We start from the raw sequence: 26,279 nt of genomic DNA, 5'->3' as shown, positions 1-26,279 counted from the left end.
ATGTTTAATAGGCAGCCAATGCAGTGTTGACAGAACAGGGCTAATATGGTCATACTTCCTGGTTCTAGTAAGAACTCGAGCTGCTGCGTTTTGAACTAGCTGTAGTTTGTTTATTAAGCGTGCAGGGCAACCACCCAGTAGAGCATTACAATAATCTAGCCTTGAGGTCATAAACGCATGAACTAATTGTTCTGCATTATTCATTGAGAGCATATGACGTAATTTAGATATATTTTTAAGATGGAAGAAAGCGGTTTTACAGATACTAGACACATGACTTTCAAATGAAAGATTGGTATCAAAGAGCACACCCAGGTTCCTAACCGACGACGAAGACTTAACAGAGCAGCCATCAAGTGTTAGACAGTACTCTAGGTTATTACGTGTGGAAGTTTTTTGTCCAATAATTAGAATCTCTGTTTTTTTCTGAATTTAGTAGTAGGAAATTACTAGTCATCCAATTTTTTATATCAGCTATGCATTCCGTTAATTTTGTGAATTGGTAGGTTTCGTTAGGTTTTGAAGAAATATACAGCTGAGTATCGTCGGCATAACAGTGAAAGCTAATTCCATGTTTCCTAATGATATCTCCTAATGGTAGCATATACAGAGTGAACAGCAGCGGTCCTAGTACTGAGCCTTGTGGTACGCCATACTGAACTTGTGATTGATAAGACATCTCTTCATTTACTGCTACAAACTGATAACGGTCAGATAAGTATGATTTAAACCATGCTAGTGCAATTCCACTAATGCCAACATAATGTTCGAGTCTATTTAAAAGGATGTTGTGGTCAATGGTGTCAAATGCAGCACTAAGATCCAGTAATACTAATAGAGAGATACAACCACGATCGGATGATAAGAGCAAATCATTTGTGACTCTAACGAGAGCTGTCTCGGTACTATGGTACGGTCTAAATCCGGACTGAAAATCCTCGCAGATATCATTTCTTTCAAGAAAAGAACACAGTTGTGAGGATACTGCTTTTTCTAATATCTTTGACAGAAATGGCAGATTAGAGATCGGCCTGTAATTGACTAGTTTTGTAGGATCAAGTTGCTGTTTTTTAACAAGCAGTTTAATCATAGCTAGCTTAAAGGTTTTTGGTACGTATCCTAGAGACAAAGATGAATTAATGATATTAAGAAGAGGATCTATGACATCTGTAAGCATCTCTTTCAGCAGCTTAGTCGGTATAGGGTCTAACAATCAAGTTGTCGATTTAGATGATTTGACGAGTTTGCAAAATTCTTCCTCTCCTATAGCAATGAATGAATCAAATTTTCCCTCAGGGAGACTACAATGCACTTCCTGATGCGATACTGTATTAGACGGTTGCATAGTTATAATTTTGTCCCTGATATTATCGATCTTATAAGTGAAGAAGTTCATAAAGTCATTACTGCTGTGTTGCTTGGAAACTTCTGGGCTTGAAGCTTTCTTTTTCGTTAGTTTAGCCACTGTTTCAAATAAATACCTAGGATTGTTTATTTTCTTCTAATAGGGTTGAAAAATAAGCAGATCTAGCAGCTTTTAAAGCCTCTCTGTAAGCAATCGAGCTCTCCTTCCATGAAATCCGAAACACCTCTAGTTTTGTTTTCTTCCAGTTGCGCTCCATTTTTCTGGCTGCTCTCTTAAGGGCCTGAGTGTGCTCGTTGTGCCACGGCGTTGGACTATGTTCTTTAATCTTCTTTAAGCGCAGCGGAGCAACTGTGTCTAAAGTGCTGGAAAAGAGAGAGTTAAAAGTTTCTGTTGCAATATCAAGTTCTTCTAAGCTATCCGGGATGCTGAGATGATGAAACCGATTAGGAAGATTATTGATAAAGCAATCTTTAGTGGCAGAAGTGATCGGTCTAACATATTTATAACACGGAGTCGGCTTTGCAGCCTTGGCTAAATGTAATTTACACGAGACTAGATAGTGATCTGAGATGTCATCGCTCTGTTGCAGTATTTCAATGGCATCAACATCTATTCCATGTGATAGTATTAGATCTAGAGTATGATTCCGACAATGAGTCGGTCCTGACACGTGTTGTCTAACTCCAATTGAGTTTATGTCTTTAAATGCCAATCCCAATGCATCTTTTTCATTATCTATGTGTATATTAAAGTCACCAACAATTAGTACTTTATCTGCAGCCAATACTAATTCTGATAGAAAGTCCGCAAATTCTTTTAGAAAGTCTGTATGGTGCCCTGGTGGCCTGTATACAGTAGCCAGCAGAATTTTCAAACGTGATTTATCGTTTACACTATATATTTTTACATTAAGCACCAACACTTCAAAAGAATTATATTTACAACTAGATTTCTTAGTGGTTTTGAAAATATTACTATAAATTACAGCAACACCTCCTCCTTTGCGTTTCAGACGAGGTTCATGTTTATAACCGTAATCTTGTGGGGTTGACTCATTTAAAGCAATGTAATCGTTTGGTTTTAGCCAGGTTTCTGTTAAACACAGCACATCTAGGTTATAATCTGTAATCATATCATTAACTATTATCGCTTTTGAAGTAAGAGATCGAATATTCAGCAACCCAAGCTTTATCATTTGCTCATTTGTATTATATCTGTTTTTTATTTGTTGAAGATCAATTACATTTTTAACCTTAGATGGGTTTGAACGTATTTTGGATTTCCAAGTTCGGGGAACAGACACAGTCTCTATATGATGATATCTAGGTGAAAGAGGCTCTATGTGATGGGATTTATCTGACCGTGGTGACGTGAAGCCGCTAGCAGACGGTCGGTTAAGCCAGTCTGTCTGCTTCCTGACCTGAGGCCCAGATTGTCATGTTTTATCCTGAGCACCCTACATCAGCACGAAACCCAAAGAAAATGAGATGAAGTACACCAGATGAAGTATCTTAGGGTGCTTTCACACCTGCCTTGTTTAGTTCGGTTGAATCGCACTAGAGTTCGTTTTCCGAATTGGTGCGGTTCGTTTGGGCCGGTGAGAATGCAGCAATCGCACTCGGGTGCGCACCAAAAGCGGACCAAACAAGCGTACCGAGACCTCCTAGGAGAGGTGGTCTCGGTACGCTTTCAAACGAACTCTGGAGCGGTTCGTTTGTGGTGAGAACGTGATCTGACCTCGAACAGACCCAACTGCCAAATAACTGCGCATTTTTGGACTAAACCAGCCTCCGTAGTCAGCCGCGCTGTGCATTATGTCAATGTTTAGCAACATTAATGCACGCGTTGCCTCTTCCTGAAGTGACTCGCCGCGTGCATTGCATAAAACATTATTTTCAAGCCGCATTCTCGCTTCATTCTCAAATGTTATTGTTTGCCTAAAGTGGTGTAGACAAACTAATATAATAAACTATGACGAGGGATACAATCAGCCCACAAAGTCATTTCTCCATTGTAAAAAGCGCATGACTGCCGGATTTTCCTCCTCTTTGTTTACTTCCGTCAGTTCTGTTGGAATTTTCCCGCACGTTAATTCTGACAATCAAAGTGCAGTTATGAAAATACGTTCAAGACCCATCTGGCCAACGAGTGATGTGGATGTTGTCACGTGACTGCATTTTGGTTCGTTTCATAAACTGATTCGGACCAGAGCAATCAGTGTGGTGTGAAAAGGAACCAAAACGCCTGAAAAATGCTACAAAGTATAATTTTTCTCCCTTGGTCCGGACCAAATGAACCGAACTACAGATGTGAAAGCACCCTTAAAATGTACTTCTCTCACCTTATTTGTTATGCAATATTTTTTGGGCAGCAACCATGCATATTTCCAGACAGTGCACTCAACTTTAGAAAGCCAGTATGTTTTAGAATGAATTGGGCTGTATTCAGTAAGTAACTTCCTAATAAAGTAATTATTCCATCTTTTATCAGCAATATTAACTCCTTTAATTGCAACATCAGGTCTGAAACTCACAGTCTCCTTATTCAGCTATCCAGCTGCAGACCCGCAGCACCACAAGTTTCAGAACCCCAGCGCCAGAACCCCAGCGCCAGAACCGGAAGTGAGGGGCTTAGTTATTGACAATGAGACAAGCAATACAAGTCTACAATAACTACAAATTTATTTAATATATATTCCTTCTGGAGATGCCCGAATGTTTTGTTCAAATATTTGACTTGTATCCACATTATAATAGCTATAGGATCTACAGATGTACACTACTCTGCATTGTGAAAAGCCAGTGTCAAGGTCCAGCACACTTCTGAATGATTGGTGCCAGTTTTCATAATTGGTATAACAATGGTATGTGTCACTTTACAACAGTTTGTGGCATTTTCTCTCATGCTAGTTTACAATTATTTTAAATACCTGATTGGTAAGTGTCAATTTGTGGTGCACAAACAACATACTCCTGCTTGTAATTAGTACCACTTTAATAAGAACATTTTAGCTAAATAGTTTCTATATTCTTGTATAGATACAAATGACAGCTTAACTGTCCTATATACAAATAGAAATAAATGTGTTATCATAACAACTGTATTTACAATATGTAGGTAAATACATTGTCAAAATTATTATAAAAAAAGAACCATAGTAAATATAAATGCATACAACGGACCACGATATTAAAAATATGGTAAAGCCCAATGTTTCTGTAAGGCAAGGCAAGGCAAGGCAAGTTTATTTATATAGCACATTTCATACACAATGGTAATTCAAAGTGCTTTACATAGAAGAAATTAAAATAATCAAAAGAAATAAGAATAATTAAAACAGTTTAGAGTAAAAAAATAAAAATAAAATGAAATACAGTGCAAACAGTCGGACGAACAGTGGCACAGTGCTCATTCAGTAAATGCAATGTTAAACAGAAGTGTTTTGAGTCTGGATTTGAATGTGACTACTGTAGGAGCGCACCTGATCTCTTCTGGAAGCTGGTTCCAGCTGCGGCTGGCATAATAGCTAAAAGCGGACTCTCCTTGCTTTGAGTGAACCCTTGGTATTTCTAGTTGATGTGATCCTAATGATCTCAGTGATCTGTTGGGTTTATATTCAGTGAGCATATCTGCAATGTATTGAGGTCCTAGGCCATTAAATGATTTATATACCAGTAATAATACTTTAAAATCAATCCTAAATGTGACTGGGAGCCAGTGTAAAGACCTGAGGACTGGTGTGATATGTTCATATTTTCTGGTTCTGCTCAGGATCCTGGCGGCAGCGTTCTGTACGAGCTGCAACTGTCTTATGGTCTTTTTGGGAAGGCCAGTGAGGAGTCCATTACAATAATCCACCCTGCTGGTGATGAAAGCATGCACAATTTTCTCTAAGTCTTGACTGGAAACAAAGCATCTAATTCTTGCAATATTTTTTAGATGATAGTATGCCGATTTAGTTATTGCTTTGACATGACTACTAAAGCTAAGGTCTGACTCTAGAGACACACCAAGATTCCTGACTTGATTTTTAGTTGTTTGACCTCTAGAGTGAAGGTATGCGTTCACCTTGAGAACTTCATCTTTGTTTCCAAACGCAATGACTTCAGTTTTGTCTTTGTTTAACTGAAGAAAGTTTTGGCACATCCAGCTGTTTACTTCATCAATGCATTGGAACAGGGAGTCAATGGGGCTGTAATCGTTTGGCGATAGGGCTAAGTAGATCTGTGTGTCGTCTGCATAGCTGTGGTAAGAGATTTGGTTCTTTCTCATTATTTGGCTCATTGGAAGCATGTACAGGTTGAATAGGAGTGGCGCAAGAATTGAGCCTTGAGGGACTCCGCATGTCATGGATGTCCACTCAGACTTATGGTCTCCTATACTCACATAATAACCTCTCGCTTCTAAGTATGACCTGAACCATTTTAGGACTATCCCAGAAAGACCCACCCAGTTTTCCAGCCTGTCAAGAAGTATGTTGTGATCAACAGTGTCAAATGCAGCACTGAGGTCGAGCAGTACCAACACTGATAATTTGCCTGTATCAGTATTTAAGCGAATATCGTTAATTATCTTTATGAGCGCTGTCTCTGTGCTGTGATGCGATCGGAAACCAGATTGAAAATTGTCAAAGTATCCATTCGAGCTTAAGAATTTGTTCAGCTGATTGAAAACAACTTTTTCAATGATCTTGCCAATGAAAGGAAGATTTGAGATCGGTCTATAATTGCTTAATATAGTCTTATCAAGATTACTCTTTTTTAGGAGGGGTTTGACAACTGCAGTTTTCAGGGAGTTTGGAAAACTTCCAGAGAGAAGTGAGGCATTTACCACTTCTAGGAGATCTGCTTCTAAGCTGTTTAACACACTTTTGAAGAAAGATGTGGGAAGAGCGTCAAGGGCGCAGGTTGATGTTTTAAGGTGCTGTACGGTTTCTTCCAAAATTTTGCCATCAATTTCTTTGAAATCAGACATAGTGACTACTTTCTCAGGTTGTGGTCTGATCTGTCTGACCCCAGTGCAACTCAGGGATGTGCTGATCACCTTTCTGATATTATTGATTTTCTCAGAGAAGAAAGAAGCGAACTCACTGCACTTGCTGTCTGAGAGCATTTCACTGGGAATCTGGCTCGGGGGGTTTGTTAATCTCTCAACAGTAGCAAAAAGAGTGCGTGTGTTGTTTAAGTTGCTGTTAATAATATTTGAGAAGAAAGTCTGTCTAGCTTTGCCTAGTTCCATATTGAAAGCATGGATGGTGTCTTTGTAGATGTTATAATGGACTACAAGTTTTGTCTTCCGCCACATGCGCTCTGCTTTTCTGCATTGTCTTTTCATATTTTGCACTGCTGTTGAGTTTCTCCATGGTGCCTTTTGTCTACCACTCTTCCTGACCTTCACAGGAGCAATATCATCAATTACACTTTTAACTTTTGAGTTAAAAGAATCAAGGAGAAAATCAACAGAGTCAGCAGATATGCTTGGTGTTAAAGATATAGCCTTCATAAATAGTACACTAGTGTTCTCATTTAAGCATCTCTTCTTGACAGGCACAGATCTAGCTTCAATGGCAGGAGAGATCAATATATCAAAGAAAATACAGAAATGATCAGACAGTGCTACATCCTTAATAACAATCGATGAAATGTTTAGACCCTTACTGATAAGTAAATCTAGAGTGTGTCCACGATTGTGTGTCGGTCCATGTACATGCTGAGTCAGATCAAAAGTTTTTAAAACAGTTTTGATTTCTTTTGCCATATTGTTTTCTGCATTGTCTATGTGGATGTTGAAATCTCCGGCAATAGCAAAACAGTCAAACTCTGAGGAAATGGTTGATAACAGTTCTGTAAAATCCTCAGCAAAGGCTGAAGAGTATTTTGGAGGCCTGTAAACAATGATTAGTAAAATGCGTGGAGCACCTTTTAACACAATACCCAGATATTCAAAAGACGGGTAATTACCAAATGATATTTGCTTACATGGATAGACATCTTTAAAAAGAGCAGCTACTCCCCCACCTCTCCTACCCGTTCTGCAGACACTCATAAAAGTAAAGTTAGGAGGGGATGTTTCATTGAGGACAGTTGCACTGCAGTTGTCTTCTAGCCAAGTTTCATTTAGAAACATAAAATCCAGGTTGTATGTGGTTATTAAGTCATTGACTAGAAGTGATTTATTTTTAAGTGAGCAAATGTTTAAGAGTGCTAACTTTACAGTCTTACTTTTTGTCCGCACAGCAGTCTTAGTTTGGCGTGTAATAGGCACCAGATTAGATGGGTTTGCTGTACGGCTTTTGAAGGCCTTAGACTTTCTATCATGTAATCGAACAATAGAGAAAGATACAGGCACACAGGGTTCCCGCTTGTTCTGTAAACATTTGAGAAAGTTACTGTTATCATAGCGGGGACCCGGCACATATCAATGAGAGCTGGTATCAGTTGTTTTTAGTTCACCTCGAGCAGAAGGAGGAGGGTGTGACCCCTGTCGTTGTGGCAGAGCCCGAAGAACTCTTGCAGGAGGAGGGGGAGGGCGAGCGGGGCCAGCAGGCTTTGGTGGTTTTGGGGCCTGCCGTTTTTTGGTTGATATCTGAGGGCTTGCAAAAGAGTGGGATAGTTTGGTTCCAGCATAGACCAGTTTTTCCATTCTCTCTGAGAAGCACAGAAGTGGAGATGCTGGAGATAGAGATAGCGTGTCTGGTGAGAGGGGCTGTTGCTCTGGTGTTATCGGAGGCTGTAATATGCTGTCCTGGTTTCCCTGGCTGTTTTCCAGGAAGTCGTCCTTGGGTGTTGAATCTTGGAGCAGCTCTAGTATGTCACAGTCTGTCTGTGGGCAGGGCTCAGCTGAGATTGTGTCCGTGAGCAGAAGTTGTTGTGGCTGAGTGGTGTTATCATTGTCCTTGTGTGAGGTGTCAACCGCATGTCCATTCAGGTGCTGGAGTGAAGTCCTGTGGTCATTCATACTGTGTCCAGGTGTGTGTGTGCCATTCAGGTTGAGTGGATTGGCACACACTGCAGAAGGATGATTGAGAGTTCACTCCTTTTATATTGCAGGTTTTTTGGAGCCATGTATTAAGCCCAAGCAACCGTGAAAACCTGTTTGTTCCTCTTGCTGGGAGTGGGCCACTGATGAATGTTTGTACTTTCAGTCTTTTAAGTGTTTCAAGAAGTTCATTGAAATCCTTCTTAAGGAGTTCTGACTGCTCTTTATGAATATCATTTTTCCCCACATGAATGAGTCGATTTGCAGTCTTATGTTTCATCAGAATGTTCTCAAGTTCCCTGTTTACATCAGAAATTGTTGCTTGTGGAAGGCAGCACGTAGTTGTATCCCTGCTACTAGTGTGTCGGATAATGGAGTCTCCTACTATCAGAGTCGTGTGCTCGGCTGTGCTCTGCGCTGAGTGCCGCTGTCTGCTCGACCTTGAGCGCCAGTTAGCATCAGTGTTAGCTACTGGCTTATCCAGTCTGTGTTCGATCACATTCATCACGTTTGGAGATTCCTCATTTACATTCATTAATACTTCAAATCTGTTCTCAAGATGTATAGGCGGTGGTAGGAGACCAGTGTTTGCAATCCTTGTCAGAGCCGTATCTGGGGTAGAGGATGCTACTGCGGCAATATGTGATACTCGTGACAATCTGATGTCTCGAGTGCCTTTGGGTCTCGCTCCCTGTGTGTGCCATCGATTTGTAAGTCGATCGGCTTGTTTCTCTACACTCAGTATAGCCTGTTGAGGAGCAGTAGATTCATGGGGCTCACCTGCTGTATGCTGAGGGCGTCCATGACGGAGCTCTGTTGTGTGTTCCGTCTGGTTTGGTAGTCCCGCAAATAACTTTGTTTCAAGAACTGCAATCCTTTGTAAAAGTCTGTGGCAGTTAGTGCAGCAAGTAGATTCCAGAAGAGGCATTTTCTCTTATCCTTATGCAGTTGTGTTTTCTCTTCCCCGGAATGTAAGCTTTCAGTGGGAGGCTGGTCGAATAAAATAATTCAGCTTTTTTGTAGTAATCCAAGCGTTTGAGCACTGTGCTGATTTGCTGAGGTTAAAATTAGTTGATAAAAGAAGATAAAATATAAAAAATATAAAAGCGATAGAGCAAAGCGCGGAGCAGTAAGCAAGAGCGTCCGAACAGTAGCTGAGCAGGAAGTGATACTGTACCTTAATGTATCAATATAACATACGTATAAAGTATCGTTTCGTAAAGTATACGTATAAAGTATCGAAAAAGTAAAGTTTTGTGTGTAATAAAAGCATACCGTTTCGTGTCTAAGCAAATTACGCTCCAAAACGTTAGGTTTAGAACGTAAGCTCCGCCCCTCACTTCCGGTTCTGGCGCTGGTGTTAGAACGTAAGCTCCGCCCCTTACTTCCGGTTCTGGCGTTGGCGTTCTGAACAAGGGGGTAATCTATCCCCCGGAAACTGAAGCATCCCCGGGCGCCGCCATTGGCTAGTGGACCCCTGCTGTTTAGGGCTGAACGATACATCGAATTTTCATCGTCATCGCGATATGAACTCCCACGATGAACACATCGCAACAGACAGCCTGACACGAATAATGCCTGGTTCAGATTAGCACTACACGTTTTTGACTCCTAAAATCTTGTCGTGGACAAGAAACATGTCAGACTACACGTTGCTTTCCGACCAGTCATCGCGTGCCGTCACACACACACATTCACTCGCACAGACACACAAACACACACACTCACTGTCCCTCGCTCACTCACGCGCACACACACGCTCACTGGCGCACACACACACTCACTGTTGCACTCACTCACGTCTCGCTTACATATTCAACCCGTCGTGGAGGACCGTTAAAGAGTTAAACATGCTATAGTCTTTCTGTCGTGAAGCATCGCAGACGCGACGTAGGTTGTCGCCCACTATGACACACTATACGAGATGAAACGATCGAATCTTGCGTCCCGACGCCCGTTGTCGTTATTACGAATCTCCACGACACCCATACGTCAAACGGATCGTGCCAAAATCGCGCTAAAATCGTGTATTCTGAACCAGGCAGGTAATAAACGTTTGACCTATCACGCAAAGAACCCATTAAAGCACTAAGACATGGGAACAGTATAGTTAACAATCACATTTATCGCAAGTCATATCGTCATCGCAATATTAAACAATGTTATCGCACATCGCAGCTTTTCCTCTTATCGTGCAGCCCTACTGCCATTAGCATTCCATTGACTCCCATTCATTTTGGCGTCACTTTGACAGCGAATAACTTTACATCTGAGGCGTTTAAAGACTCCATTTGTCCATTGTTTATTTCTAAAGAAACACGAAAATGTATAAAAGGCTCCATTACCTTGTATCTTACGTTATGGCCCTGTAGAAGCAGTTTTTGGAAAAATAGGCTAACGATTGCGTCATAACCACGCGACTCTGACGCACAAGTCGAGAAATTACCGTATAGATTGGCAGAGAAGCTTGCATGCAATCGGGGGGACGTGGAGGCATAAAGTCAAGGGAGAAGCCCATAGAGAGTCATAAAGTTGATCCTGCTGCTAGCTCATGGACAGCCAACACTCACACTCACGCTCTCCGTCTCTGCGAGATTCGGAAGGGAATGATTCAGATTTCTCTCGGCACAGCTACTAGAAGACCTACAGCTGTCAGACAGGTTGCTCACGTCACATCTACGTCGTCAAGCTCAGTTTGAGCCTGCGCAGTTCGCCCGGCCATCAGGAAGTGAGTGCTTCTAATTGACTTAATTTTTCTCCGTTGAAACCTATGGGGTATAAACTGTGTCCAGTTTATATACGGTCTATGGTTCTGAAACTGGTGGTGCTGCGGGTCTGCAGCTGGATACTATAGCCTTATTCACATTTCCTTTAAACAGACATTTTAAACCGGATGGTATAGCATCGAACACTATACAATATTCTTTTGGGATTATTGGAATATTATACTTTTTAAGAAATTCTACATATGTATACAGGTGCCCATTTTCATTAAATAACTGTTTAACAAATATGATGCCATTATCAACCCATTTTTGAAAAAGTTTTATGCTTAAACGTTATATATCGGTTATTCCAAATTATACATTTGTTTGGAGAAAAATTATGTTTGTAGATAAGCATCCACGTGAGTAGCACCTGCCTGTGAAAATTACTTGGTCTAACAGGAATCTTACTGATTTCAAAGTTGCATTGCAACAGAAAAGCAACCCCACACATCTTTCAAAAAGTAGATTAGGAATTAAATACCAAATTTTATTTTTGTATTGAAAGTAATGCTTGACACATCTATTTTTTTTAAATTGTATTTGAAGTGCTGAAGTCAAACACATTTAAATCTCCATTACCAACCGAATTAGTTAAGGTACCTTTTTTAATGTAATGAGATCTATTTCTCCAAATGAAATTGATAAGATTTTTATCAACTTCTTTAATTATGTTATCAGGGACTTCTAGTGAAATAGCAGGATAGAGCAGACGAGATAAACATTCAGTTTTTGATAAAATAATTCTACCATTAACTCAACTCAACTCAACTTTATTTATAGAGCACTTTCAACACCACAAGTGGAACCAAAGTGCTGTACAGAAAATATAAAAGAGATAAATAAAAACAAGACATAAAAACAATGCAAACATACACAGTTTACAAAGCATTTTCATATGCTTGAGAAAACAAATATGTTTTAAGCGCACTCTGAAAAACTCCCAAAGAAGGAGAAGATTTTACAGAAAGAGGAAGGTCATTCCAGAGCCTAGGAGCTGCAACAGAGAAAGCTCGATCACCTTTACATTTCAAACGAGATCGTGGAACCACGAGGAGCAATTGATCATTTGAACGCAGCGATCTACTAGATTGACAGCGACTGATTAAATCAGTAACATACTCTGGTGCTAGGCCATGCAGAGACTTAAAAACATACAATAACGCTTTGTAATGGATTCTATATCGTATCGGTAACCAATGTAGTTTCATTAATACCGGAGTAATATGCTCTCTCTTTTTAGTACCTGTTAAAAGTCTGGCAGCTGAGTTCTGAACAAGCTGCAGACGGGAGAGAGAGGCCTGACTCACACCCAGATACAACACGTTACAGTAGTCCAAGCGGGATGACACGAAGGCATGAACAACCTTCTCCATGTCTTCAAAAGAGAGGACAAACTTCAATTTAGAGATTGATCTTAAATGGAAAAAACTATTCTTAACAACAGCATTGGTTTGCCGGTCAAATTTAAGCTCAGAGTCAAAGATGACGCCAAGATTTCTCACACTGGACAGTTTTTTCCCAGGAAACAAACCCAGACAGTCATCATCCACACACCCCTTATTTCCAAATAAGATCATCTCAGTCTTATCCTCATTTAATTGGAGAAAGTTAGTCGCCAGCCAGCACCTAACCTCAGTCAAGCATGCATGCAGGGACTGAATGACACATTTATGCCCATGTTTCAGTGGTAAATAAATTTGAGAATCATCCGCATACAAATGATACTGAATCCCAAATTTTTCAAATATAGAACCCAGAGGGAGCATATAGAGTGAAAATAAAATTGGTCCCAGTATAGAGCCCTGCGGAACCCCACACACAAGAGGGGCAACAGTAGAAGAATGATCCCCTAAACTAACCGAAAAAGTCCTATCTTTCAAATAGGAAGAGAACCATTTCAGGGCTGAACCCTGAATACCAACCTGATCCCTAAGACGATCAATGAGAATATTGTGATCAACTGTATCAAATGCTGCGGTAAGATCTAACAATAGTAGAACAACACGGTTTCCAGAATCAACTCCCCGTAGGATGTCATTAGAGACCCTCAAAAAAGCAGATTCTGTACTGTGGCCAGCTCTAAAACCTGACTGAAATCTATCAAAAATGTAATTTCTCATTAAAAAGTCATTAAGCTGTGCATTCACAATTTTTTCGAGTATCTTAGATATAAAAGGCAATTTCGAAATGGGACGAAAACTGCTCATCTCAAAGGGGTCTAACCCACTTTTTTTGAGAAGGGGCTGAATGACCGCATGCTTAAAACTAACAGGAACAACACCAGATGACAAACTGATGTTCATAATTGACAAAATACTTGGGCCAATGGAATCAAGTACCTGCTTAAACAGAGAAGGAAACACATCGCCAGGAGACCTGGTGGGCTTTATATGAGCAATTATATCTTTAAGCTGCTGCAGGGAAACGGGCATAAAACAGGTCAATTGACTAGGAGGGTCAACAGAAGCAGTAAAATAATTGCGAACAGATGAAATCTGAGATCTAATTCCATCAATCTTACCAATAAAAAAGTTTAAGAACTTCTCACACATGTCAACAGAAGGAGTAAGTGATGGAGTAGCAGTGGGGTGAAGCACAGCATTTACAGTAGAGAAAAGTACTCTAGAGTTATGACAGTTTCTGGAGATGATGCCAGAAAAGTAATTTGATCTAGCCAATTTAACAGTTTTTTGATACTCGTTTAGGCGGTTCTTCAAAATCTCATAAGAGATCTGTAGTTTATCTTTAACCCATTTGCGTTCAGCCCTCCTACAACACTCCTGCCTCAGAGCACGGGTAGTACTGTTCAACCAGGGCTGTGATTTGACCTTTTTTTCCCTGACTTTAACAGGAGCCACAGCATCTAATATATCTAAACAAGAAGAATTAAACTGGTCGACCAATTCTTCTAAACCCATACAGGAAGAGGGGGACTCGATCAATGAAATTAAAGGAGACAGCTCAAAAACAGCTGAAAATCTACCAGCTGTGCATGGATTTAGTATGCGAGATGAAACAGAGGAAGAAACAATATTACCCAGCGGGCCAAAAGGAAAATAAGAACTAAAAAGGACAGTCTTATGATCAGAAAAAACAGTATCAACATTAATTGACAAGTCTCACATTAACCATAAATTAAATCTATTTTTAACGTTTTGAACTACAGATTGAAAATTAGGCTGACCCTTTTCCTTTTCGTCTTTACATATTTTGATTCCTAAATAGGTAATAACATTCTTTACAGGGATGCCATTAATATCAAGAAGATCACTATTTTTAAGAGGGCACAACTCACATTTGTTTAAGTTTAATTTTAACCCTGAGACTAATGAAAAGTTATTTAAACAATCAATCACACTTTTAATTCCTAATGAATCTCGAACAAATATTGTTGTATCATCTGCCAATTGACAGCACTGACAGAAATTATTTAAACTTTCCACGAGGAGGAATACAGTCCAGGTTATTTTCCCAGATAGAATTATAATCCCCTCCAAGAATTAGTTTAGCATCCGGAAAACTATCCAAGATATTTCTGATTTTTTCTTCAAAGTCTTGTAGTAAACTTTTATTCTTTACAACACTGTTTGTTGCATATATATTCCCTAACACAAAATATTGCTGGTTGAATTCGACAATTAAAATGACCCATCTTCCCAAGGAATGTGAAAAACTTTTAACAATTTTTCCTCTAAATTTACCTTTCAAAATTGCAACACCTGCAGAATGATTGCTACCATATGACATCCACATATCGTTTCCCCACTGGCTCTTCCAAAACTGAAAGTCTGATTCAGACGCATGTGTCTCTTGGATGAAATAAAAATCACAAAAATATTTTCTACAAAACAAAAAGATTGCTTTTCTTTTAACGAAGTTTCTCATACCTCTAACATTAAGAGAAAAAACAGCGAGTGAACCCATACTCGCAGAAGAAATCTCCAAACCCCCCTGCATAACATTAATACTTATCTGGTAGGATAATGTAGGCTTTTGTATTCACACGTCAGAAAAAAAAAAAGAGTTCTTTTTAATAATTTTCTCCAAACCGTCAGCTCTTTCATTTATTTTTTCTGTCAACATTCTGACAATGTTGTTTTGCAGGTCGAGGAGAGATGGCTCGTTCTTTGATTTCTTTGAAGCGGGGGTATGCGGAGCTGAATCAATTTCGGTCAAACCTTTAGAAAGCAAAGCTTCATGTTGCTGTTGGATTTGTGCATAATTATGCACCTCCACAATTTCCTGTTCAGCATCCATCCACAACTCTTGAGTGTCTTTCTTGGAACTTTGTCTCTCTTTGCGTTTTCCAGCCATAGTTTGCAGTGACGTCAATCAGCTTGCACGTTAACAGCGATTTAAACTTACTAATGAGATATATTTTGCACCAAATACAGTTTTAAAAGTGGAGTAAACAAGTTTACTGAATTGCTACTCGATCAAATTAAAATAGTTACCACAGGCGTGGAATTTGGAGATGAAACCTTCCGACCTCACAGATTTTCAACCTCCACAAACGCCATCTTGCACGCCCCCCCCGTCTAGTTAAATTATCTATACAGCAGCTCTGAGAAAAACAGTGATGTCATCATCCAGCTCAGTTCAGTTCTCATACAGCATAAATGAGTACAGTCAGATCAATAATATTGTTGAATAATTAATTGTCTCTTTTGATCACCCTGTGAGCCTGAAGCGACATGATCCCATTCATTTTCAATGGAGATTTGGTGTCTTCTGGTGACACAAACGATGGACACCAGTGACCATTGGTGACAGAATGTAGCTGTCAAGTGACATGAGTCACACGATAATATAACACATGATGTTCCTGGAAATTCCTGAATCTCTGAATAGAAAGACGATAGAAATGCTTTGGTTGATTAAACATAACGACAATAAACAGACGTCTACCTCCATATATGGTGTATTTGAGTTATTCAAGCCTTCTCAGGTATTTTCAGTTATAGATGTACATAACTTATATACATTCGCTAGATGGCCATCTGCCAAAACATTGAAAACAATTCATTAAAAACGGCTCAACGTCATGATGTCTATCAGCCATAGGCGATGGACGATGGTATTGTCTATCGGCCCAACCCTAACGCTGTGCATGTTTATTTAATTAAAAATCGCAGTCTTTGTGATTTCATAATCGCATTAAGCCAAAAAGTGATTTCGGCTTAATTACGATTAATCATGCAGCCCTACATAATATTCAGCAATAATATTGATTTGACTGTACTGACACTATTGGATAAGAATTGAACTGATCACTATTTTCTACTGAGCTGCTTTATCTGTGATTTGAACTCATTTCATATTTGATGACAGTTGCACAGTACAAAATATACTAATTAACACTGAACTAACCTTAGCCGAACAATTACACTATTTTCTTTTTAGAGCTACAGTAAAATTGCACAGTTTGCATCATGGAATTTTATTTTCATGCTTATTCCTGTAAAGTTGTTTTGAAACCATCTGTATTGTTTAAAGTGCTATATAAAAAAAAGGTGTTTCACAACGGTGGTTCTGCTTCAGTTGAGTGCCTGTTGTCATCTGTCTTCATGTTGGATTTACTAAATATGACCTATTTACCTTCATCTTCTTCTTCGTGTGGTTTTATACAACCACCACAGTGACAAAACACCAGACCAAAAACAAAGAAACGACGAGTTTGTTAGATTTTCTTTTCTGTTCTTCCGTCTTTACCCCTGCTTGCACCATGGACTCGATGCCTCCACACGTGCACAGTTGTCTGGGGAGGTTCCTCGAGGGAGCTATGCTAACTATGTGGAGTGGGTGCTGGCTTCCTGTGGATCAGCATTTACTGTCGAGGCTACCCCACTCCCCATCCAGTGCTCAGCCAAAACCACCCAAATGACAAGGATAGACTGCCTGAGCCCACCACAGGCAGCGTGAAGGATACCATTGCAATGTTTGAGCCCACGCCACCAAGAGCGACCGAGGATCACATCGTCATGGAGCCTGACCAGGTCTGTGAGCCGGCCAAGTCATCCATCACCAAGGGAGTGCTGGTGGACTTTGAGGGCTGGAAAGTGGGCCCCGCCCACCCCTCCACTACTAAGAGTGAGTTGCTGGCTAAGTTTGGAGAGGACATTATTCTAGGCCCAATACTATTGCCCGAACCAGTCTGTCTTCTATCTGTATCGCTGGCCCCGCTCAGCCCCTTTCTCCGACCACCTCTCCAGGAAATTTCGAACGCTTTATTATTTTTGGGTTTCTGTATTAGTCTTCAGTCTCTTCCCAGTCTTCAGCCATCCTGTCATCACTGTCTCCCATATTAGTCCCTCTGGACCACCTCTGCCTCTCAGTAGCGTGGAACCACCTTGGACTTGTCGGGAGCCATCTCCGCCTGGGCATGAGGAGCCCGAGGCTCCGCCCCCAGCCTCTGTGCGCTAAGCCTGCGCTCCATCCACACCTGACCTCAGCATGGGCCATTCGACATCGCCGGACTTCCTCGGCACATCGGCCACGCTGTCCTTGTCTCCTGTCATCCCCATGGCGGCCCTCATCAGTATTCTTCCATGGCTCCTTCCTCCACCAACACCGCTGTGGGGCACTCCCCTGGCTGTGGTCTAGATGAACAGCCATCATCGCCTGCTCTAGGTCATCCCTTAGCTATCTCCACCTTCATCACCACCCTGGACTTTGTTGTTCGTCCTCCTCCCAGTTGTCTATCCACCTCCATAACCTCCTCCTGCCTGTCTGTGCCATCCCTTCGCCACTCCGTCTACTCTTCTCTACAGCGCGAGGTCGTGCCTACCGGGAGCGGGCGTTCTGTCACAATCACGTTTTTTTGGACTCTTCGTGTTTTGTCATCATCTGCCTTCATCACTCATTTGTTCTCACAGAGACCAATTATGTTCAGCTGTTCACTCATTAATATCATCATCATCTTTATCACCATATATGTTCGGTTATGGTTCAGTGTCCGGTGTCTTCTATCGTGGATGTGTTGTATGTTGCTCCGTTTGTGTTGGATTATCTTGCCTTCATCTTCATGTGTGTTTATACAATCACCACCGTGACAAGGTGGGTGTTTAGCAGATGTTCACGCTGGGGTCTGTGGGCTCTGGTCTGAGCTGGATTTGGCATAATTTGTCTCTCTGTTGTCCTATCAACAGGACAGCCATGAACCATCCCACAGACATTTGCCTGTTTGATTCATAGATTGAAGAGGCTATTTCAAATAAATAGTTTATACTGACAGAAGTTTTTCTATAAAGCTCTATATAAATAAATGTGACTTGACTGTCCTAACAGCAAGCATGCAGTCACAAGATCTGAGATCTTAAATCTAAGAAAGCCAATGGACAAATCTCACCTATGTTACTGACCTCTTATTCCACTAACGCCAATGAAATGAGACTGAAAGATTTTGTCCATGAAGTCAGGTGCTGACAGCCAGAAATAAGAACCTGTAAAACAAAAACAAAAAAAGGGAATTCAGATGCTAAAGTATCTTATGTTATGTGCATCTAGATGAATGAGTTGGAGAGAGCAGTTTCGGCAGCACACACATATCTCCAGCGAAACCCCGGGGACCCCCTGCTATCTAAGAGTCTCAACTACTATAAAAGCCTGTTTGACATGGAGGAGTACCTCATAGACCATGAGGAGCAGCCCTATGAGGTATTTGTTCTCAACTGTTTTCCTTTTTAATCTCACTTGTTTGAAGCACAATTCCAAAATAACTAAATATGATTTCATATCCATTCTCTCCTCAGGCTTTATTCCTGAAGGCTGTGAAGCTGTATAATTCTGGGGATTTTAGCAGCAGTGCTCGAGACTTGGAGCTGGCGGCTGCTGAGTACTTTAAAACATACAACATGTGTTTGCTGTCCTGTGAGGGGTCATACGATGTGCAGGAGTTCAAAGACTATTATCCCACCTTAGCCGGTCAGTGATGTCATGAGGCATTGCAATATATATAAAAACCTATCCCAATGAAAATAGGCCTGGTACACAAGTAACTGACTTTGGTATACTTGGAAGTACAGCAATGATCTGACATAGGAAGTCTATTACAATCATTGGTTGTTGAGGACTTTTTTTGTGTGTATCATAATCAATGCAGTATTCTCACTCTCTCTTATTTTCCTTCCCCTAGATTTCTATTTTGAAGTAATGAAGTGTAAAGTAAAATGTGAGGAGAATTTGATACCAAATGTTGGTGGTTACTTTGTGGAAAAATTTGTTGCCACCATGTACCACTACATGCAGTTTGCTTATTACAAATGTAAGTAAGACACTCACACTCACACTCACTCAAGTCAAGTCAGATTTATTTATATAGCGCTTTTATACAATACAGATTGTTTCAAAGCAGCTTTACAGAGATAACTGGAAAATAATGCAAAAAAGTTTGTTTCCAGAAGAAAATAGCGTCACAGTCCTGGCTTAAGTAAGTTCATATGAATATAATATGATCCCATAAAGAATCGCATGTGCTGGGTAAGATTTGTGAAATTGTACATAAGATTGCAAGCGTAAATTAGGTTTGTAATAAATTAGGTTTAAAAAAATATTTGGAGCATTTTACTGTTATTCGTAAGTGTAATTCATGTATTTTGAGGCTGCAGCTTCATACTAACGCAAAATAAATAAGATCTGTATTCTTCTGACATAATTTTTTCCACGCTTAGACTTTTGGCACGTTTTTTCGCACAAATACGGCCAAAAGCATTGCAGGCCTGTGAACAGCAATTTGCAAGCGAAAACAACAGAGGCAGGAACTGCAAAACAGATTAATTGTGTAAAAGTTAAACTGTGTAAAAAAATTAACTGTTGCAAATGTCGAAATGACTTTTTGTGTGCATATGGCAAAAAAGTTCCCGAAATCACCCGATTTGTACAGTTGCGTCTTTCTTTTACCTGCGCTTCCAGTTTTGGCACGATTCTCTCACTTCTCTCATTCTCTCACCTTCATAAGTTCAGTGATGTTTCATTTTTGTTTTAAAAAAGTTATTAATTTAGTTAATTTAAATATAGTATAGTATAGTATAGTTCTGGAGTAAACGTGATGTCATCGTCCAGCTCAGTTCAGTTCTTGTATGATAGTGTCAATGCAGGCAGATTGTCTTTTAAACACACACACACACACACACACACACACACACACACACACAGTTCAGAAGTCTTAATGCGTCTGCCAACAGTAGACAAAATAAATAATACGATCTGCCCATATTTCATATCAGTATGCAGATTTCAGAAAATGTATGTAGGGGATATGCAAGTCTCTCAGTATTTCACATGGATACTTTCTAATACTGATTTGAGAGCCATTACAGATGGTTTTGATGTTCCATCCTGAAGTCCAACATTCATTCATGTTCATTAAAAGTAGTGAGCAGTTTTCTCCCAGTGCTGACTCGGCTCCCTCTCCCATTGTGATGTTTGATTTTGAAAATGTAGCATATAACATCTGTTGCTGATACTGTATATGAAGCTCTTTGAATTTGCATGTAGTTTGGAAAATGTGGATTAGATTTCTTTCCAGTTTATGAAGACACATTTATGTGGCCAAGTGTAAATGCAATTTTCAAACTCAATCAGATAGCGGTCTAATCACTTCCACTATAGCAGTCCGATCGCAAACCCCCATAAACTTCTTTATCGGCAAAAGGTTTTCATTAAAATTATAACTTTATAAATGTCTTTTGTTTTCTTTTTAGTAAATGATGTGCGTAATGCAGCGCTGTGTGCAGTGAGCTATATGCTGTTTGATGCAGATGATCAAGTGATGCAGCAGAACATCGCCTACTACAGATACTACAGACAACAGTGGGGATTGCATGACGAGCATTTCAAACCACGACCAGTAAGTACAGACACACAAGCATATTATGAACTTATCAATATAACAAATATGTAGTAAGGGAAATGCTTCTGATGCTCAACATTTTTTTTTTTTTAAGATTTAATTTTCCCCAACACAGTCCTGAAGTGGCAGATACATTTTGTTTTGTTGGTTCAATTGGCTTCTTTTAACTAAAACCCAGGAACAAATCCACACACAACAAAAACTAGTGTTAAAAGGTCATTTTTAATTCTGCTAGTCATTCTGAAGTGACCTGATAACAGACATTAATTTAAAATATTTTATTCTGGCTGTGTTTCTAGCACTACTGTTTTAACATTTATGTCTTTGTCCATACAGGAAGCTCTTAGATATTACAATCTAACTACCAAACTGAAGGAACTGCTGGAGTTTGCACAGAATTATTTACAGACAGATGATGAGGTAAACCCCCAGTATTAATAGCACAGTAGCTAAATCCAGTAATCTAAAAACAAGTAAATTATAGTTACTTTCACACTGTCATTTCAAATCTGATTATTTCTGTATCTGATATAAATCTGATCTAAATGATTGACTGTCCACACTGTGTATCACAACTTTTCAGATCCGTTCAGCATGCTTTCGTTTTCCAGAATATCTGCGTTGGTTTCTAAGGCAATAAGTGTTTTCGCACTGTTTAGTTATAGGAACTCACTTTTTCCTTTTGCAAATTTCAAATGTGAAAATTTCCTCTTGTGCCATTTTCCTGGTTGCATTCGCACGGCCAGTTGGAACGCTGTAGTCTCATAAGCCATCACTTACTTTCCTACCGCTCTGGTAGATGTGCCGTACCTTTATTTTGACAGTGCTGAGAACGCCAAAGCCTGAGCACAAAGCGCTCCCATTCTTCATTAGTTTACAATTTGTTTAACTATCTTATTTAACCCTCTGAGGTCTGAGGGTTTTTTTGGGTCCTGGAGGTGTTCTGACATGCTCTAACATTTGTGCTTATTTCTGTTACTTGTGACATTTTCATGGCTAAAGTCTTATTACACTGTATTCAGCACAAACTCTGCTACAATAATATGTCAGCAGCATGTATGTAACATTTTGTAGTTTTGGGATAATACACTTTTTGCGTGGTTTGTGAAAATGACCAAAAAAAAGTCACTGTAATAGGGCTGGGTGATAAATCGATTTTATCGATTAACTCGAATGTGTAGTGTACGTCGATATGTTTGAATGAAAATCGGTTGTCTCTATAATATCCACCTACGCTTCCCTCTGGGCTCCCGTAGTTCCGAACGGGCTCAGCGCGTTTGCCATAGAGCTACACAAACAACATGGCAAATGAACAAGACTGCGGCAGCACAAGCACACCCGCCAAAAACATTTACAAACTGAATCTGCAGGGCACGAATTCACCGTGAGACTCACGCAGTTGTCACTTTTCACACGCTCTCACGCCACACATCCATTTTCTCACGCAGAGAAAATCGCGAAGCAAAGAGGACACTGACACTGACAGAGAAGGTTACGGTACTATTGATATAAAACTAATTCTCAGCTCTCAGATTCTGTCAATTTAATTACAAAATTCAAACAATATTTAATAAACAAAACAAAATTAACATAACACATTAACATATTGTACCTAATATTTATCCAAAGGAATCGATATTGAATCAAGATCAGAATCAAATCACAAGAATTGAAATTGTGTCAAGCAATAATAAAAGCAGTAGCATACAGTCAGTGTACCATGTAAACATTGTGTTGTCACTAAACTTAATAAAATTCTGTTTAGTCACCAACTGTTTTGACAATCACAATACACTTATAATTGTGATGCAAGTTTTTTTTTTTTTTTTTTTTTTTTCTTCTCCTCATCCCCACCAATCCCAATTCACCCATTTTATGTTATGTCGCGTTATGTTACATTTTCACTGTTTACAAAGGCAGGGCCTGCCATCTTGGGTTGTTGTTTCTGATTGCACTTTATATAATTAAATAAAGCTAAAAGTTGTTTTGAACAATTTATTTGTCATCTGCAGATTGATTTTAAATAGGGGGGAAAAAATCTATTTAAATCGGATTTTGTGTAAAAAAAAAAAAAAGCCGCACGCCTACATTTGAAATAACGAATTTGCACGCGCATAAAACGCGATATGTGAACGGCCCCTAAAGTGGTATCGTGTGCAGTTGTATCTAGTTTAAAAGGCCTTTTAAAATGAAATATGAACACAGTTTTGGATTAAATATAAGGACAGTCAAGTCAAATAAAACACGTTTTATCTCCTGTTTAGTTGGTAACACTACAATAAGATACCATTCATTAACATTACTTAATGCCTTATCTAACATCAACACATTGAGTGAACAATATATTTTTACAACATTAATGTATGTTTGTGAATGTTACAATACAAACACTTGATTGTTCATGAACAGATAAAACTTTTGATTAAAAAAATGTATTAGTAGGCTACATTTTTTAAATTACCCAAAGGAGAATAATTGCTTACGTATATAACTATTGTTTATTGTTAGGTAATTTTATCCAATGTTATCTAACAAATGGATATAGCCTACACTTTAATATATGCAAATTTAATCTAAATTAAGCTTTGGTACAGAGAACCGTGGATTTTTACAGGTATTGGTACCAAATACTGAAATTTTGGTACCGTGACAACACTATTTGTGAGTACTGTCTATAGAAAACAAAAACGAACCGGATTGGTGCTTGCAACACGGAGCTGCTACAGCTAATGCCCAGAGCTCCCACTCAGCTAAAACGGCAGTTATGGGAGTAATAATGACACAAAATGCAATTTAAAATGTCTGTCCAACATGAACAGGGCCCTTACATTACGACAAGATGCTTTTAGCAACTTAGCCATTGTTTAAATTCACCAAGAAGAAATGGTTCACGTTTGTGCCGTTCCGAATTGTGGCAACAGAATGCGAAAATACAAGAATTTACATTTTCATCGTCTTCATTTCCATGGCCTCGAGATTCTGCAGTTGTGGCTAGTTGTACTTCAACTTGATGTGCAAACTCCCATAAGAGTACTACGCGCTAAAGATTACCGCATTTGCAGCGAACACTTTGGCAAGGATCAATATTCTGCATAGTTATGTTACGAACCATTTCTTCTTCACTTGTGAGCAACTCCGATCATCACTCTTCACACACACGACGCTCCTCCCACCTGCACACTGCTATTTACCTTTTTCCGGCTACAACTGAGTTACCACGGGACTTCAGTGCGAGGCTACAGCTAGCCGTCTAAAACACTATTTAGGTGAATTTAAACAATGGCTAAGTTGCTAAACGCATCTTGTTGTCATGTAAGGGCCCTGTTCATGTTGGACAGACATTTTAATTGCATTTTGTGTCTGTTAAGAGGCACAAAGACACTCTTTATGTATATGCCCCCATAACTGCCGTTTTAGCTGAGTGGGAGCTCTGGGCATTAGCTGTAGCAGCTCCGTGTTGCAAGCACCAATCCGGTTTGTTTTTATAGACAGTACTCACAAAGGTATAACGATCAAGATTAACTTAAAAATTGCCCGGAGTTCTCATTTTAAAGTTAAGCAATTAATTTAATCTTTCAGCAAATATATGCAGAAATGTTTTTGGGTGTGACCCATCATGACTAATGGAACTATATCTTGTAATTGCTAAATCCAAACTTGCGAAACTTGATACATGTGGACAACAGGACATTGAGGAAACCTGCAAAATTTCCTGAATATACAAAGTTAGGGGTTGCTGTTGTCCTACATTGTTCTATAAATTAGACTGTTCATATAAATATGTAAATGTGAACTGTGTTTGTTAACAGGATACTGTGAGTTCAGAGGAAGCAGCATCAGCTCTGTCAAATCCACCTGATGAAGAGTTTGAGGGAATAGGGGACTATGAGGAGTCTTTCCTGGCTGAATGGTGGCAGGAACCCAAAACTAAAGGAGATACAGGAGAACCAGCTGCATAAAACACACTATTATTTGTACTGTTAACCTAGGATAGTCTTTGCTCAGTCCATCCATTGTTGCCTCATTCCCCCTTTTACTGGAGATGATTTGTAATGCATTCATTTTAACTCTACTTTTAACCAGACCCTTTGGAGTTTTTGTATTATTCTAATGCAATAAGGGATTTTCATCACACAAATCTAAAAACAAAAAAATGCATATATTTGTAATGTATTTTTTAGATGAGCTTATTGAAATTGGAAATACATCACCAGTCTAAACTCCGTTTAACAAAATCAGGCCAGTATTTGGAATAGTATGTCCTTTTTTTTTTTTTTTTTGTTACCCTCTCATGCATTTAATGTTATCTATTAAAAAATATTTTTGTTGATATGAAACGTGTCTGCATCTTTGATGTGTAGTCTCCTTAATTCTGACTCACATTGAGCCATTTTGAGTTCAAGCTATATAAGTGAGATGACATTGCCTTTTATCTAGGGATGCACCAATTGGATTTTTAGTATTTTAGGATTTTTAGCTAGCCTGGAAGCTAACACCGGACGGGAAGCTCCGCAGGCAGCACAGAGGACGGAAACAGAAGCGGGGGAATTGAGCCAGGCTAAAGGCTGGGCATTCAAGGCATACCAAGTATCTTTCTCGCGAATGACTGATCAATAATAAACAAAATGGATGAAATCAGACTTAGACTTATTGCACGGAGGGACTTGTCTGACTGCTGTGCGATGAAATCAGGAGGATGCATTATGTGTCTATATTAACAACTCTTGGTGCACAAATTCTGGCTTAATTAACAATCACTGCTGTCCCAATTTGGAGTATTTATTGGATAAATGCAGAACTTTTTACTTACAAAGGGAACTCTGTTTTTTATATCATGGCAGTCTACATACTACCACAAGCTAACACTTAGCTGGAACTAATACAGCTGCATGACATTATCAACAAGCGACTCTGTCCATCCAGATGGAGTGTTTGTTGTTGCTGGAGATTTCAACCAAGCCAATCTTAAGACAGTTCTTCCAAAGTTTTCCAGAAATGTGAAATGTCCTACGAGGGGCAACAATATCTTAGACCAGTTGTATACTAACGCCCTTCCCCCCATCTGGGGCTTTCTGATCACCTGGCTATATTTCTGTTGCCAGCCTACAGACCACTAATACAGACAAGGACACCAATAATCAAAATTTTTACGGTGTGGCCCACAGCAGCCAACTCTCAGCTCCAAGACAGCTGTGAAGCAACAGACTGGAATATGTTTGCACTATCAGCATACGAATCTGGTATTAATATATAATAACTATAATAACTAAATTAATAACAAAGATTTGAAACATTACTTAAATATGAAGAAAATTGC

At 39.5% G+C, this 26,279-nt stretch overlaps 1 protein-coding gene across 2 annotated transcripts in view; it reads left to right on the top strand.

Annotated features, from left to right (window-relative positions):
- Positions 1-25,423, top strand: part of p3h4 (prolyl 3-hydroxylase family member 4 (inactive)) — a 29,897-nt gene extending 4,474 nt beyond the window's left edge. Inside the window, exons 2-7 of one of the 2 annotated variants that reach the window (XM_079590010.1) lie at positions 18,619-18,768; positions 18,864-19,035; positions 19,247-19,375; positions 20,814-20,959; positions 21,299-21,382; positions 24,772-25,423. In XM_079590010.1, coding sequence (XP_079446136.1) covers positions 18,619-18,768; positions 18,864-19,035; positions 19,247-19,375; positions 20,814-20,959; positions 21,299-21,382; positions 24,772-24,921 — 831 coding nt within the window. In that variant the 3' untranslated portion in view covers positions 24,922-25,423. The remainder of the gene's footprint in view (positions 1-18,618; positions 18,769-18,863; positions 19,036-19,246; positions 19,376-20,813; positions 20,960-21,298; positions 21,383-24,771) is intronic. The other variant, XM_079590011.1, reaches the window with a different exon arrangement.
- The last annotated feature ends 856 nt before the right edge of the window (positions 25,424-26,279 follow it).

Source organism: Phoxinus phoxinus (assembly GCF_949152265.1).
Source record: "Phoxinus phoxinus genome assembly, chromosome: 19".
NCBI lineage: Eukaryota > Metazoa > Chordata > Actinopteri > Cypriniformes > Leuciscidae > Phoxinus > Phoxinus phoxinus.
This window is presented reverse-complemented; position numbering and strand designations above follow the sequence as displayed.